Source organism: Candoia aspera, chromosome 4, assembly GCF_035149785.1.
Source record: "Candoia aspera isolate rCanAsp1 chromosome 4, rCanAsp1.hap2, whole genome shotgun sequence".
Taxonomy (NCBI): Eukaryota; Metazoa; Chordata; class Lepidosauria; order Squamata; family Boidae; genus Candoia; species Candoia aspera.
Window position 1 is genome coordinate 19470916 of NC_086156.1, and position 16926 is coordinate 19487841.

A 16926-nucleotide genomic window follows, 5' to 3' on the forward strand; every position below is an offset into this window, starting at 1 on the left:
CATGAAAAGATGTGACAGATTTAAGGATTATTTTCTGTATTATTCCTGTATTACTCTTATAATTATTTAGGGTTTTTTTTATTGTACACCACTAGGAGTCTGTGTGGAGTGTAGCAGTTTATAAGTAACATGAATAAATTGTTTCTATCAAATGCATCAAAATTAAAAAGAGCATAAGAGTCCTGTTGGATCACACAGAGGGCCCATTCAGTCCAGCTTTCTATGTCAAGGCCAAGGGCAGACAAACCACACTGTGGCTTGAAGCAGTGTATAAACTCTTATTAGTCTCTGTTTTCTGAAGATAACTGTGTTTAAATTCTGTATTTAGGTATTCAGCCCAATGTATCATTAGGGCTGCATTTCAGATTCATAGACAGAAATGTACATTGGAGTATGTGGGGCTCCAAATGTAATATCTTGCTGCAGCTTCTTAAAGCAGCCCCACTTTGTCCTGGGATTCCATGACTGTTTGCCATGCAATCCTGGGAATATGGACGCTTAGTTTAAGGAGCTGTAGAGAGGTGCTACATTCAGGCCTCTTTGGGCTCAAAAACACTTGTTGACCTTCAAATCGAAAGTGCTGTGTGGCCCTTATAATTATAGGAGTAGGTATTTGTATTGCATTGTATAAATGAATTATAGTTTATTTTAAAAAAACCTGGGAAAATTTATTTATTTATTTATTAAACAAATTTATATGGCCACCCAACTCACACAAAGTGACTCTGGGGGCTTACAGAGTTAAAAACCAGTAAAACAAGAAAAAACCAATAAACCTCCCTACCCCACCCTGGCAGCAACAGACACACTCTAAATCAGCCTTTCTCAACCTTTTGACCCTGGAGGAACCCTTAAAATATTTTTCAGGCCTCAGGGACCCCCTGCACGTTCAGGCTCAAATATAGGTTGGAAGTTTCAAAAGTATTCTATTGGTTTCATGTGTAGGCGATACATTTACAGTGTTCTTAAACTAAAAATAAAGAATGAAACTTACCTCTTTAATGTGAAGTTGCCTGAATTTGAAATACTTTTTTAAATAAATCGTGACCTCCCAGGGAAGCCCTAGTGACCTCTAATGGAACCCTAGGGCTGCACATAACCCTGGTTGAGAAACCCTGCTCTAAATTAACTATTTAATCAGCTTTTAATTGGACTTTTATCAGCTTTACCACACTATGTAATACAGTAAATCTAACAAGAAGTGCCTGTATCCATCTGATGTGGGACATCTGCTTGGTTAGATTGAAGTTTTAAGGTCAGTTTATATTTCATGACCTTCTACAGATACTCTTGATAATTGTCCATGTGCACTAACAGCAATCTTTTTATTGACCTGTGTAAAGATACCATGACATTTGCAACCAAACTTTGCTTAGAAGACAACTATTGGATAGTTAAATTATCAGGGGCAGGTAGTTGTGTGTTTAAAATTCTGGCAGAACTATATTCCATACCTATAAAGTAGCTAACTGTACAGTACTTTTCCCCAGGTTGCCTCCTAGGTTACATCAGTACTAGAATAGGCTCTTCCTTCTTGTCTGTTAAGCTTCTGTGTTGTTTTATAGTGGACCAATTACCTAAACTGGAAAAGGCTTACGGATTTCATTAACCCCCCTACCCAATAATTCACTGGTAAATCCCATTAACATACAGGATAACTGCATTAGACTAAACTTGTTCATATCTGGCCATATCATATCTTTATGTAAACTATGTAAATTTAGGTTAAAGCAGCCCCAGTATGATGCAGCCTTGGCTTCTTAGAAATGATGCCTGGGACTGCAGGTTCTTTAGCAGTTCTTTCTCATATAAAATTTTGATACATGGAATATTAAAGTGAAGGAAAGGATACCATTTCACTGAAGTATGAAACAGTGGCTGTTTTCAGTCTGACATGTTCCTTATCCAACAAACTGAGGTCAGGGGCCCTAGTTTGTTCATGGCTTCCAAATCCAGATTATTTGGAGGGAAACAAGCTGGGATTCCTGGTTCAGAACAATTTTGCCTTAGTGGGACAAATGAAAGCAACCAGGACTGTTAATTGAACTGACATCATTCTACCTTTTTAAAAAAAATTTCTTCATGTGTTAGATTTCTTTTCCAGCTTTCCGCTATGAGTTCAAGAGGATATGCACAACACTCCTGTCTCCCATTTTTTTCCACAACAATCTTGTGGGTTTAGGTTCATTTGAGAGAATGCTTGCCCCAGGATCACCCAAGGAGTCCATGGCTGAAGCTAGACTTGATCCTGGGTCTCCTCAGTCCTAAATCCACCATTTTAACCATCTCACCAAATTGATTTGGTCCAAATTTCAACTTCTTTTGCTATTATATTGATATTGAAGGAAGTCTGTTATGTTTGTATATAATATTCCAAGAAGTCTAATTCCAGTGCAGAAACAAAGAACTATACCATCTCATAGAAAAGAAAGGAATATAATAGAAACCTACAAAAGCAATCAAGTAGCCTGGAGTCAAACTCATTAAAAGACAAGCAGGATCTTGTCCAGGTTCATTTCCAAGTCCACATTGCTTATCAAAGATATATCAATAGCTTAAACTTTCTTCGTAATGATTCATTATCAGAATAAGCTTTTATCACTAAGACTGGGAAACAGTTCCTTTTCACTTTCTCTTATTTAGGTTCATGATAGAGCCAAACCAATGTGCAGTTGTGTGATGGCTTCCTGACATGAGAGATTCTGCAAACAACGTTTTTCATTCAAGAGTTAGGAGCCCAGATTTTATTATAGTAGTAGATTTCTACTTTGGTTCCTGATAAAACTTCCTGAAATGGAGCAAAATACTTTCCTTCTTGTTATCCTATTTCCTAGCTAATATATTTGTAAGCAACTGTAGAAGACTCTTGCAGATTTTCTGACAGAACTTATAGAAATGTTAGTTGTAATAAGCTTCATCCTGTTTTACATACCTCAACGGTTAGGAAGTCTGTTGCCAAATTTTGATTTGTCCTGTTGTTCTAGTGAAAATTCCTTATGCCTTCAGCTACATGAGACAGCTCCTTACCCATCTGGTTTGGGATGTCTCAGAAGAATAGCAAATTGTTAGTTAATTTTTTAATTGTACTTTCATACCAAGGGAGTATTGCCTGTGGGGATTTTTGCCTGAAGTACCAAAATAATTTATCAGTTTTGGGTACTATGACAGAATGTCTCAAGCCTGTTCATGCATTTCTTTTTAATTGCATTTTTGTATCTTTATACTCCTAAAATCCCACCCATCTTGAGTTGTATTCCAGTCTTGTAACCAGTGCCACTCATGTACCAAATATTTGGGGATTTTATGAGAAGAATAAAGATAGTTTTATTTGTCTGGAAAAGCTGCGGTTTAACTAGCGATAAACCTGTGTGTCTGTTTTGGATTTTCAGACTTACAAGAAAACAGTTGAGTGGGTGGCCCTCAGATTTTTGCCATAATAAGCCTTTTTCTGTGTAGGCCATTTAAATCAAATATATCATTCAGATATCTAAGCCTCAAACTATAGAATATGTTTGATAATCCTTAGAAGTTACTCTAAGAATTTGTTGACTCTAGATGTCAAGCTTTTATATAATAGTACTCAACAACAGAAAGTTATTTTTATTTATATATATATATATATATACACACATATACTCAACAACAGAAACAGTTATTTTTATTTATATACATATATATATACACACATACATACACAAAAAGAGAAGATAATTTGGTCTTTGCACACATTTTATCTTTCAGTTTGAAATTGCTTAATGCAGAATGTTTTTTTCTCATTTAGTGGAATGTTCCCTTGCAAGGTGAAGGGTGTATTCTGAGTGATTCCTTTTGACAGCTGAAGTAGCAAATGTTTATTGATAGATGGACTTTAAATCATGTGTGTGTGTTTATGTGTTGTCTAAAATAGCCTTTCTCCAATGTGGAGATTGTCATATGAGTCTGATTACAACTCCCAGCATGCCTAGCCAATAATATGCAGGTGGGAGAAGGCTGATCTGAAAGACCATCAGGGGGTGGTGATTCTATACTGAGTAAGAAGATATGGCATACTAATGTAAGAAGATATCAGCAATCCGGAAAATATATTTTTGAATAGATTAATTGGAGAGGAAAGAACATTACTGCTTTTAAGGCAGGCTACAAAAGTTAACTATTCAAATATATTAGCACAAATAATAAACTCCTTGATTAAAAACTGGTTGGAATTCTCAAGATAAAATACTCCATATTTCAGTTATTTGGCAGGATGGTCACCTCAATTATTAAGTGTTATTGTTCTACCCAAATTGATTTTTCTGTGCCACAGAGTATCCTTTTAGTCAGTGTTAATGGTTAACGTTGTTATTTTATTTACTTATATATTTAGTTATTAAATTTATACGCCTCCCATCTCGCTGTATAAGTGACTCTAGGCGACTTACAAGTAAAAAAGAGAATAAAAAATCTTGCAAAAATGAAGTTAAAAAGATGGAGAGACAGAGAGATTATTATGATATTAGCACATATAAAAATACAAAACAAAATCCCAACCTTATTAATTAATTTCTAGGATTCCTGTTAATGACTAGTGTTTTTCTAATGATTATGAAATTGATGAACATAATTTAATGATACATGCTTTTACTGATATTGTTTAGTATTTCAGCAATTTTTATGGCAGAGTTACAGACTTTTATACAAAAAAAGTTGTTTCCTGTTTTATTGAAGGACCTAGAAAATGGAAATATTATTAAGAATGCAATCTTGGAGATTAGCTGAATTTTTCTAGTCTCATCCACAGAAGTCCCTCTTTCTCTCCAAAAGCCAGTCCTCACTCCAGTTCTCTTTTCCGCACTAAATGAGAAGGGAGTGAAAGAAAACTGCTTCGCCATAGCCAGTGGCAGCAAGAAAGCAGCTACTTCCTTCTATACATGGAAGAAACACTACCTCAAGGTGGCACAGGGAGAGATGAGGCTTCTCAAAACTCCTTTCTGTCATAATGTGGTCCTCTGAGCCAGATGCTGGGATCAATGCCCCACCTCTGCTTTAAAATAGTGATATCACAAATTTGCTGATCTTCCGCAGTTCTACTACTTTCCCTATTTTTTCCAGCTTTATAAAGGTATTGTGTCCTGACAGCCAGGAAACACACTGAGACAGGGAACTGGTCTCTAATGTTTATTGCTAATACATAACAGTAATCCTAACAAACTGAAGAAGCGTGGGAAAAACCCAGACATATAAACCCCAAAGGTCAAGGCCGTCCCGATCTGTGTCTCTTTGAATGGCTGACCAATTCCTCAGTGCTACGCATGCGCTTAACAGTCTGGATGGGAGCCATCCTTACTCATGACATATTGATACAACACGTAGGGCTTTCACATACTGTATAGATCAGCAATAGCTGCCTTGAGCTTCTGGGAGATATGTAAAATGTTGTAGATATATGAAATTTAGAATGATTCCACGTCACTATAAAAAGTCTAGATCAGTTTATGTAAGAATTTTAGTTATTTTTTTTAAAAAGCTGCATCAAATAAAAAAATTAAATCACAGAAACATCAGATTTTAAAGCCAAGAGGGCATATAGGATATTGCTTGATGCCTTTAGAACTCCAAGAAGGAGTCTCATGGGATTTTTAAAAAACCCTCTCCCCGGTCAAGCTATTTTGCCTCTTGTGTTGAAAGTGAATTGGAATCTGGCAAATGATCTTAATGTTCAAAGAGTTTCATATGGGAATAGATGCCGCAGAAGCCAAGATATTTAGGGTCTGGGATCTGTAGTAGTACTTACCAAGCAACACAGTTCCCATCAGATCCAATACAAATACCACCGTGGCAACCACAGACTTACCTTCCTACCTGATGTTATTTGCTTTTAGGTTCTTTTATTTAAAAAAAAAAAATTGGAGGGAGTTGACCTGCTGCAAAGCAAGTTGCATCATTTTTATTTACAAGACTGTCTCTGGGCCTCATATAAATCCCACAGGCATTTTTAGAAAATAAAAATAGTGAGTGGCCAGAGTCCAGAACTGTCCTTGGAAGTGTGCCCACCTGGCTAGAAAAAAAGACAGTTACTCTGGAATAGTAGAGAGCACTCTATAGGTTTTAGAGGGTGGAGAACAAACTCCTTGGCATTTTGTGAGAATTTTTGTGACAAGTTCTCAAAATCTCAAATATGCCCTCCAGCTTAAAAAGGTTACCTAGATTTTTAGTCAAACTTTTTTTTAAATTGCTGCTACTGAGTTCCTCCTGAACTGTTCTTCTATCTAAGATTTTGTTAATGTGGAGAATATACCGTACATGTGTTTCTAAAGAAATTGTTTGATTCATTTTCTTTGATTGATATATTTCTTTAGCTTCACTTAGCTGTGCCATTCTGAATATTTACCCAAATGCAAGCTATGGTACATTTAATGAAGATAACAGCTTTAATGAAATGACCTGCATTTTTTATGCTGCTCAGAAGCCTGAACTGACATTCTTGGCTCCATGTTCTGATGCAAGGGAGCTTTTTATACATCCTTATTCCTTCAAAATGACATTTTATATTGGAGATAGGTATAGACATATAGACATACACACACACGCACACACACACAAGCACAGTATATATAGAGTAATGGAATGTGAGGGTGGCCTTGGAAGACAGGGTGTGGGGAGAGAGACGCTGCTTAGGAAACAATCAGATAAAAAAGAAAGAAGTCCACAACTGAGTAACAGACAAAGAAAGAAACTTAGAAAGGGCCCACCCTAATTACTCTGGTAACAAATAGGGTGGGAGAGTTGTTCTTGAGACTTGCAAGACTGATGTCAGCCCTCCCAGGTAAACCAGACAGGAAACACAGTTTGATAAGCTAATTCTACTTTATTGTAAGGCTGGTGATGGTGAAAGGTCCCCTGTGCAAGCACCAAGTCATGTCTGACCCTTTGGGGGGACGCTGCTTTTGCAGTGTTTTCTTGGCAGACTATAGCGGGGTGCTTTGCCATTGCCTTCCCCAGTCACCTACCACTCTGAGCCACACAAGGTGCTATTATAAGGCTACGTAAACAGAATCTTGCAATCTGAAAGTACAATTCTCCCGCCCTCCCTATTTACTGCCAGAGTAATTAGGGTGAGCCCTTTCTAAGTTTCTTTCTTTGGCAGTTACTCTGTTGCGGACTTCTTTCTCTTTTATCTGATCATTCCCTAGGTGGCATCTCTTCCCCTGTCTTCCAAGGCCACCCTCACATCCCATCACATATGTGTATGTGTACGTGTGTGCAGTTTGCTGCTACTTTAATTCTAATTTTCAGAATTCGCTAAAATGAGACACTGAGATAAGCATCGTTTCAGGGGCATTTTGATTAAGTAATTTAAAAGCTTAGAAGTTTGGTGTAGTGGTTAAGGCACCAGGTTAGAAACTGGGAGACTGTGAGTTCTAGTCACACCTCAGGCCTAAAGCCAGCTGGGTGACCTTGGGCCAGTCATTATTTTTCAGCCCTAGGAAGGAGGCAATGGCAAACCACTTCTGAAAAACCTTGCCAAGAAAACTATAGGGACTTGTCCAGGCAGTCTCTGAGAATCAGACACAATTGAACAGATTTTTAAAAAATTAATTTATATGAAAATGGTTGTTTTACAGAAAGCCTACGCATTTGCTCATCTAACAATTGCTTTTCTGGTTTTACAGAAAAATGTTACATTTCAGCTTGTATTATATATGATGTGGGGTAGGCTTCTAATTATTGTCAGCAATTTATGGACTGGATGGCAGGCCCTTGTGTTTCAGATGTGTTCCTCCTTTTTTCCTCATAGGTATTAATTCCTTGTAGTAAATTGTACATATGGTGTGGATTTGAAAGAGGATTCAGAAAAAGGTTGATTTTAGTTCCACTAACAAACACAAACTGCTTATCTTCCCCTAACTCTTAAGCATGGAGATCAGGACAAAACTCAGTCAATTTAAACTAGATTTATACTATTTATAGGGAGTGTATTTTGAGTACATTATATGCACTCACCAATATATTCTCCTTTGATCCACTTGTCTGAGTGGGTAATCTTTCATTAAGTAGTCAAAATAGATTGGCTCCATGATATTCCTTCTTCATAGGATCAAAGTGATACCTTCAGAAGCATCAAAATGTAAGACAGGGCTGTAAATGTGCTTTGGGAAATATTTCTGGAAACCTTCCTTCCCTCCCTGAGCCCGTTCCTACTGAAAATGCTCCTTCTCAGCAGCCACTACACCCCTAAGTTAAGGCTAGTGAAATGTCTTCCTCCTGGTCTTTTGTACTGTTAATTACTTCTAATTTTCTTTAAAAGTGTCCTGGCTCTGTTTACGAATGTCACAATACTGTTAATTGATTCTTGACACTGATCTCTTTGCAAGGTTCCTGATATAATCCAAGTAACAGTCATGTTTTGAGTATAGTACAGTCCAGTTAGACATGTTATAGGTTATTTATGCTAATTTCTAGTTCTGACACTGTCTTTAATTAATATGACAGAATTCTCTGACAAGAAGTTGTCCACTTGCTAATGATTCTCCAGCTCGGAGTGGTGCCCGATTCCACAGCTCTTATGACAAAAGATACGTCATAAAAACTATAACAAGTGAAGATGTAGCAGAAATGCACAATATACTGAAGAAATATCACCAGGTAATTCATTATTTGCTTTGGGAATTAGATTGTTATAAGAAACAATACTTCATTGATTAAATGTTTGTATAATGTCTTAGGAAATGAGCATTACAACTCAGATTTATTGCCAATGTATTTTTGGCGAATTTGCCATTTAATATACCATATATAACATCTGTGGTTAAAAAAATCCATTAAGAAATCTCTAGACGTTTTGCTACATTTTAATCTTATTTTGTATTAAAATGCAACTGTGCTGAATAATTGTTATGCATTTGCTTATGTTGGCTTCTTGTTGTACAGTAGTTAAAAAGATATCCTGAGTGTTACTTGACAAGAATTTGTTTGAATCCAGATTGGCTGCCAAAATTACCCCATTAAAATTGAAATCTATCCATTTTTCTATTATTAAAACAACAATGAAAGGTTTAGAAAGAAGAAAAAGCATCTGAGATTATCTGAAGTCAGGAAACAGGATCAGCCCCAAGGGCAGAATCCTCCCATATTGACTTTGTGCAGGCTGGGTGAGGATGGGATGACATTCAAGCCTTGCAAATGGGATTAGGCTCATGAGATGATATGTTCACCATCAGGCAGTGCTGTATTTCACCCTTTACTGGGACTCTTCAAATGCAAGTCGTCAGCTGTTGTTCTATGGGGTTTAAACCCTGTACTGAGAATTGAATTCACAGACCTTTGCATTTTAACTGACTATATCCAGTGCATTAGCTCTAGGAGCTATCCAGGTCAGCGGTTGCAGGAAGGGACATCTAAAAGCTCTCAGAATTGTATATGCTGTCCACCTTCCTTTAAGCTTTCAGAATAAATACAGATGTTACATTATATCACACGTCTGGCTACCTGCACCTGAAGAATCCCAATAAAGAATCAAACTCGTCACGCAGTTCCTCTTGGTGGTCAGTGTAACTGAAAAATACCACATAGGATGTACACTGTGCAAAAATAGAGAAATTCCATCCCACCCCTCAGGAGGGGCAAGAAGTCATGTAAAATCCTGTATAAAAGGGCATGACATAGGCACAACCATAGCAAACCTAAAGCGGAATAATTTAGGAAATAAGGGAAGGGTGTGATGTTGTGAAGCTGTGATAGAAGTAATTTGCAGGCGGAGTGTGGGGGCTAAGAGGTACATATGCATATCTAAAAAGAGAAGTGGGGTAGAAGAGCCATGCTAGCCATGCTTGTGAAGGACATGTATTTCTAATTAAGGATGAGCAGAACTCAAACATTTGGAAAGCAAATATTTCCTCTCTGCACCCTTGTCAAGCTTGGATGTTCCTAGATCAGTTTTGCACATCATTAGTCCGTTGCCATCTCTGCATCTCAGGTGACAAAAGGGCTGCCCACCCCGGTCTAGGTAATCAAATTGTGTGTTTATTTTAATTGATCCTGTGATGGAGCCAAAATGATACGGGTTTCTACACCTGTGAATTATAGCACCTTTAAACATTTTGAATCGTTATAGTTGACTGTTTACCTTCTTGCAAATTTTTTTTCTCAAAGCTAATTGGAGAATGATGTAATGAAACTACCAGTGATAAATATGAATATGAAAGAACTGCTATGTGCCCTTGCTAGCTGTGGAGTTATCCTCTAGAAGCTGACAGAATCTGAACCAGCTCTATTTTTTAAGTGTTATTCTCACATGAAGCATTGTAGGTCAAGATTTTATACTGAGGGAATAAAAATTCAGACATACATTTCAGTTTTATATAATTTGTTTTTATTTGTTCTCCACGAACTAGCACAATTCTAAAATATACTTGCAATCTTGAATCCAAATGAAAATTCATTTCCTTTGCCAAACTGTATGTTGGATGCTCTGCCACAATTAAATTGGAAGTGATCAAATTTATTGAAGTGATCAAAGTCCTTGACTTTGATTGTGTGACATTTGTTCACACAATGAACAAAATCAGTGGAGACAATTATTGATACAAAGTAAAGATTTGATCAGCAGTGACAGTGGCTGGAGAGTTGATAAGTCATTTCTGTCCAAGGGAGATAATGTAAAAACAGTGAAGTTCTAAATTATAAGATAATGCAGATAAGGCTTGGCTTTCTCATTGCAGGGAAGTTTTGAAAGGCTTTTTGTACAATGTCAGAGGATAGTGATGGATTTCATTGCTGTGGAATGATCTTGGGATATTGACAACTTTTCAGGAAAACAGTCCTCTTGTCCAGCAACAATAGTACTATACTAGTGATTTTTACCCCACCTAATAATATTTACTCAGCTAATCATATTAGAATACCTTATTTTTTTCACTCAGCTTGCTGTGCACACAGCATGGATACTTTGGCTAAAGTAGTCTATTTGGACTTGAATCATGGCAATCAATTTCAGCAGCAACATCAAGTTTACTTTTCTTTAGACCACAAAATCCTCTACTAGTGTAAAACAGGTTTTGACATATCTCCTGATAGTAATGCACGCTGCCTTCTAAATAGTGGAATGGATTAAATGTTTTCTAAATAAAATAATTGTAATCAGCTCTAAAGGAATCAACATTAACCAGAAGTTGACACAACTGAGAGATATGTATCAGTACAGAATAAAGAAGCAAGTCAAGCTTCCCTAATAAGCTAGTATGGTTTTCCCCACAAAAAAACAAAAAAACAAAACCACCCACGTTACAAATAAGAAATGGCCCTCTGAAGTATTTTATAATATAATTGGTATGTATATATACAGATCTGATAAGATGAAGTGGACTAAAATAAGCAGTATTCTAAGTTGTGCTTGAGCTTAGCTTTAGTTTAATTAGCCCTGATTTCAGTTGATTCTCAGTTCATACTTTACTAAAGCTCTTTTTATGTTCCTTGTTCCAAGTGTTGAGGAAAGAGTATACTGTAGTTTCATAGTTGAGAACTTAATACTTCAGTAAGTTCAAGCTATAGGCTTGGCTAGAAAAAAAGGCCAGATGTTAAAATTTCAAAATATATTCTAAACGAATATCCCTGCCTTCTCAAAGTATCTGATTTAAAAGTTGTTATATTCATTTCACTATTAAGTTTAGTTGTCTTAGATTCTTACTGCTGAATAAGAATACAAAATAGAAGCTTCCTTTGGATATAATGGAAGGGATTTTTCTCTACTTAAACTTCCCTGCTACTAGATTAATTATAAGAAGGAAGAGTTGGTATTTATGTGGCCTTACCTACTAGTCTTTTCTATGCATCATGGGGCTTGTTCCTCCTCAGGTCTATGTTCATAATTTGTTTTTTTGTGATAATCCTGAATTAGAAGTTTATGATTCAAACTTGTGAGTGCCTTCAGATACCATTACATTTATCTATGACAGTTGTTAAAAAAAATCCGTTCATATGATGTCAAAGCATCTACATGTTGTAATAGATGCAGAACTTCTGAAGATTTCAAAACTGGGTATTTTTCTTCTGCGCTTCAGTGATTTCTTTTTACGAACATCTTCTTCTGAAAATAAAAAAAACAGCCTTACATGTTTTTTGGAAACTAATTTTGCATATCAGAAAACCAAATATCAGCTCTTTGTATTTGTACATTTCCGTAGCAGTAAGTTGCAGTATAACTGTAACAGTAACTCTTATTTTTATTTTAAATAACTGTGTATGAAAATCTGAGACATCTATTATATGGATATTCAACAGGGCAACCATTGTAGCAACAGGACTTTCCCTTTCCCCAGCAATGCTGTGAGGTGCTGAGGAGTTGAAAAGTTCCTATACTGTTGATGAACACAGTGTAGGATGCTTTGCAGCTAGTACCTCTTCCGTTTTGATACTCCTTCCTTCCATTATATGAAAAAGCAGAAGTCTTAAACATGCTTAGATTAAATCTTTAGAATGTCACTTTTTTAGGGTGAAAACCAAATACTGTTTTTGATCCATTGTGTACATTGAGAGCCTATGTCATGTAGTGGTTAAGGCAGTGTTTCTCAACCTTAGCGACTTTAAGATGTGTGGACTTCAACTCCCAGAATTCCCCAGCCAGCCATGCTGGCTGGGGAATTCTGGGAGTTGAAGTCCACACATCTTAAAGTCGCTAAGGTTGAGAAACATTGGTTTAAGGTGTTGGACTAGAACTGAGGAGACTTGAGGCAAGTCAGTCTCTTTCAGCTCAACTTTCTTTACGAGGATGTGGTTGTGGGGAAAAATTGGAGGAGGAAGTATATATAGTCTGCCTTGAGCTCCTGGAAAAATGAGATATGCATATATCAAATTAATACAATGAATGCTGTCTTTACTAGTTGAACAGGGAATTATATCTATTTTGATAGCTCCCATATATCTGCAGGTGGCAGGCTCCAAGGAGGACTCCCTTTTTTGTGAGGGAATGCTGAAATCTTAGGAGTGAAAGTACATAGTTTCTACCTGCTGCAAGCGAACTGTTAAATCATGAGGTGCAGATTTGAGGTGAGAACTAGTAGAGAAGGGAATTGGTAGGTTATATAGATTCTAAATGTTTATGAAAATCAAACACCTTGAAGAAACTTCAAATAAAATTGAAGATTTCATGTGTTCACATGTCACATCCTTATTGAACTTTTTAATTCTGTACAATTTTCATGCTGCAAAGGCCACCAGTAATTAAAGGGTGTGGATATTTGTAAAACCCTTTTCTAAGTATTTCTTGACAATGTAATTTTTTCAGTGATTTACTATATCTGATTTCATATCACTTTATGTATCTATACAAGAGAAGTTCTAAAATATGTACTAACATTTTAATATTTCTTCCTCTTTTTAAATGTCACTATAGTATATAGTGGAATGTCATGGCAACACACTACTTCCACAATTTTTGGGCATGTACCGGCTTACTGTTGATGGAGTTGAAGTGTATATGATTGTTACAAGAAATGTATTCAGCCATCGTTTATCTGTTTATAGAAAATATGATTTAAAGGTAAGCAATTTTTTTTCCTATGGGCATTACAGTAGTTCTGTTAATAGTTCTGCAAATAATACCCCCTTCAAAAGCGGAAGGCAGGCAGGCAGGCAGGCCCAACCCTATTAGATACTTTGGCGGCTAGTACCGCTGAGCTGTTGATCGGAAGGTCGGCGGTTCGAAACCGCGCAGCGGGGTGAGCTCCCGTTGTTAATCCCAGCTCCTGCCCACCTAGCAGTTCGAAAACATGCAAATGTGAGTAGATCAATAGGTACCGCTTCGGCGGGAAGGTAACGGCGTTCCGAGTCGTCATGCTGGCCACATGACCCGGAAGTGTCTATGACAACGCCGGCTCCAAGGCTTAGAAACGGAGATGAGCACCGCCCCCTAGAGTCGGACTCGACTGGACTTTACGTCAAGGGAAACCTTTACCTTTACCTTTTAATTACAGTGCATTAAAACATTTCAACAAATGATTTTGTTGAGCTGTGTTTATTAAAATAGCATTTGTGGCTTATCTAGCAACAAAACCTTTTATGGAAATAACATAATTTGAGCTGCATTGTGTGTTGTAAAGTAAGTGACTGGGCAGAGAGATGCTAGCTAAAGTAGCTATGTGCTAACGCTTTCAGTCAAAGCCATTTGAGAGGTTAAAAAAAATAGCTGAAGAGGCTGTTTCATCCTTAATGCATGTTGTAGACTGCTGTATATTGCACACAGATTTTTTTGGTAATGAATAGAAGTACTATAATAGATTAAAACAGAAACCTGTATTTAAAATATTTAACATTATTTTAGCAAATGACTAAAAAGCCATACTAAGCAATTTCTATTTTTGTCACCTCTATCAAATATATTGTAGATGACAGCCTTATATCCACTTACCTGGGAGTAAGCCTCATTGAACTTAATGGGGCCTCTGAGTAGATGAAGAGGGAACTGTGCAGTTGTCATTTGAAGACTGACTTGCTTCAAATTAGTTTATCCTATCCTGCCTCATTTCCTTAGGGGTAGGGTTAGGAAGTGGAGTGGGTCAGAAAAAAAACCCCTATACTTAAGATTGATTGGCTCCTGTCAAGTAGCCTTCAGAGTACTTTATTTTAAGCAGTTGATGCATGCTGTATTAGCAGAAGAAGATACTATGTTTTCCCATATAACTTTTTAAAAGACTTTCACGTTTGCTGAGATAGACTGATGTAACTGCAGAATGTGGAATGTGATAGCTCGGTCTCTTGAAGATAAATTATCAATGCTTTATTGGCTTACATTCTTTTAAAAATACAATGCATAGCAATTTACCTGGGTGTTCTAGAAAGGCAGTATCAAGTTTATTTCAGACTGTTGGATGAAATGTGCCATTTAAAGGATGGTACAAAAGGTTTTCCCACTTCAGTAGAAATTCTGTCCCTCCATCAACCATGAATGAGTAATAGTCCTAAGCAATATTTAGCTCTAGCTCCTGAACCTATAAATAATATACAACTGGAAATCAAAGCCGTATCATTAGCTGTATCCTAGAATTTGCTAGTAAAAGTTGATATTCGCTATAAAGTTCCTAGAGGAAAGCTAGGCTATATAGGGAGTCTGCGACCTACAACCATTTGTTGAGCGACTGTTCAAAGTTACAACGAACAAATGGTGGTTACGACCAGTCCTCAGAGTTCTGGCCATCCGAGCACCTAGAAAACAAAATTAAGAAAAAGAAAAGATAAAAACCCCAGTGCCACAGCACAAAGCCCCTGCCATGCCCAGCTGACCTTTACTGTCTTCTTCCTCCTGCTGCTGACGAGGCATGCGTGGCCTGTCCGTATACGAGGCAGCTGCTCGCCGTGCCAGGTCTTTTTCCCGAGGCCATGCACAGCATTCTCCGAATGGCGTGCACCCTGGTGATGCTTCAAAAGGCCTTGATGTCATGCTTTATGACTGCATCACTTAGCAATGGAAATTCTGGTCCAAATTACCGGCATTAACCAAGGACTACCTGTACTCCAAAAGTGCCCAACAGGAAAATGGCAATTTATATTTTGAACTTTATTATGCTGCCATTTTTGAACAATATTAAATGAGAGCTAGGTGCCTCCAGAAATTTTTGCCACTCACTACCTGCTTATAACAACTCCAAATGGGGTCTCACAATTTGCCATCTTGTTGGAGGTTTTGGCCGAGTACCTGGCAAATCAAATTAGCACAAAGTGTTTCCATTCCTTTTTTGACAGTGAACCTCACTGGATATCTTTTGGGAACTGCATATACTCACTATGATTATGAGTACCCAATGCTGCAGAATCTCTATGTGGTCTCGGTAGCTGGGATAAGAGTAAAATGAAAGTGCAATAGTTTAAGTAAATGTGTTATAGTTTTAATTTTCAGAGCTGCAATTCTTTATTTTTAATTAGCATAAAATATTAAATTTCACTATCCTCCCATCATGTAAATACTTTAAAATATTAGACACAGATTTGACTGATTAATTGATCTCCTCTAATAACTTGGATTCATTTTACAATGAAATGTATGTTTAATTTTTTTTAATATGCACTATAGACCATTTTGAAAGTGAGTTACAATTCAGTGTAATCCAGGGAGGGGGACAGGTTACACATATGCTCACACCATACACACATTGTAAAACAAGGTAACAACTATTTTATTAATACCAGTACTTCAAATTCTTTCCAGAGGTATGTGGAAAACCACTAACTCATGTTTTGAACTGTCTGAAATGTAAGAGAGATCTACAGGAGCAGGTTAATGCATGTAATAGTTTACAGTAATTACCTGTGGTTTTTACCAGAGCATTGAAAACAGGGGCACACTTCCTCTATCCAGGAATGGTTATGGCTGACATGTTAGTAGCTAATGGGCTCCAGATGCTTGTAATATAATAGAAGAAAATAGTAATAGGGTCAGGAAAATCCAAATTTCCATAAAGAGAGTTTTCTTTTGTTATTATCTATGTTAATCTGGACTGTTTGAATTGTAGTTTTTTATTTGTTCATAATACAGTAATCTGAGTGAGTTTAGAATATGTTCTGTTAGGCTAATGATGAAAAGCTTACTGTAATTCTGTCCTTCAGTATTGTTCTAGTAACAAAATGTCCTGTTTTTTTCTTCCAGGGCTCAACAGTAGCGAGAGAAGCCAGTGACAAAGAAAAGGTGTGGCAAAGTTATATTTATATACTTAGTCATCTGCCTTCAACTTGTAAGAAAGAACAAATTTATGTTAGTTGTGGAGTATTATTCTTGGCAGTCTTCTTGCTCTAACAAATATACAGCTATTTCTTGGGTGTTCTACCTTTTCTGTTGCACCAAGTCTTAGCTCTTACTTAGAGGATATATTTCCACAGCTTCCCCTCCCCTCTTTCCTTCTTGAATTGCGTGAAATGTACATCAGTACATTGTTGCACATTAAAATATTTTTCATGCAA

The 16926-nt window shown here is 36.9% G+C and overlaps 1 protein-coding gene across 1 annotated transcript in view; it reads left to right on the forward strand.

The window, feature by feature from the left end:
* Nucleotides 1-16926, forward strand: part of PIP4K2A (phosphatidylinositol-5-phosphate 4-kinase type 2 alpha) — a 69363-nt gene that overhangs the window by 32037 nt on the left and 20400 nt on the right. The window contains exons 4-6 of the mRNA XM_063303528.1: nucleotides 8473-8625; nucleotides 13370-13516; nucleotides 16616-16654. Coding sequence (XP_063159598.1) covers nucleotides 8473-8625; nucleotides 13370-13516; nucleotides 16616-16654 — 339 coding nt within the window. The remainder of the gene's footprint in view (nucleotides 1-8472; nucleotides 8626-13369; nucleotides 13517-16615; nucleotides 16655-16926) is intronic.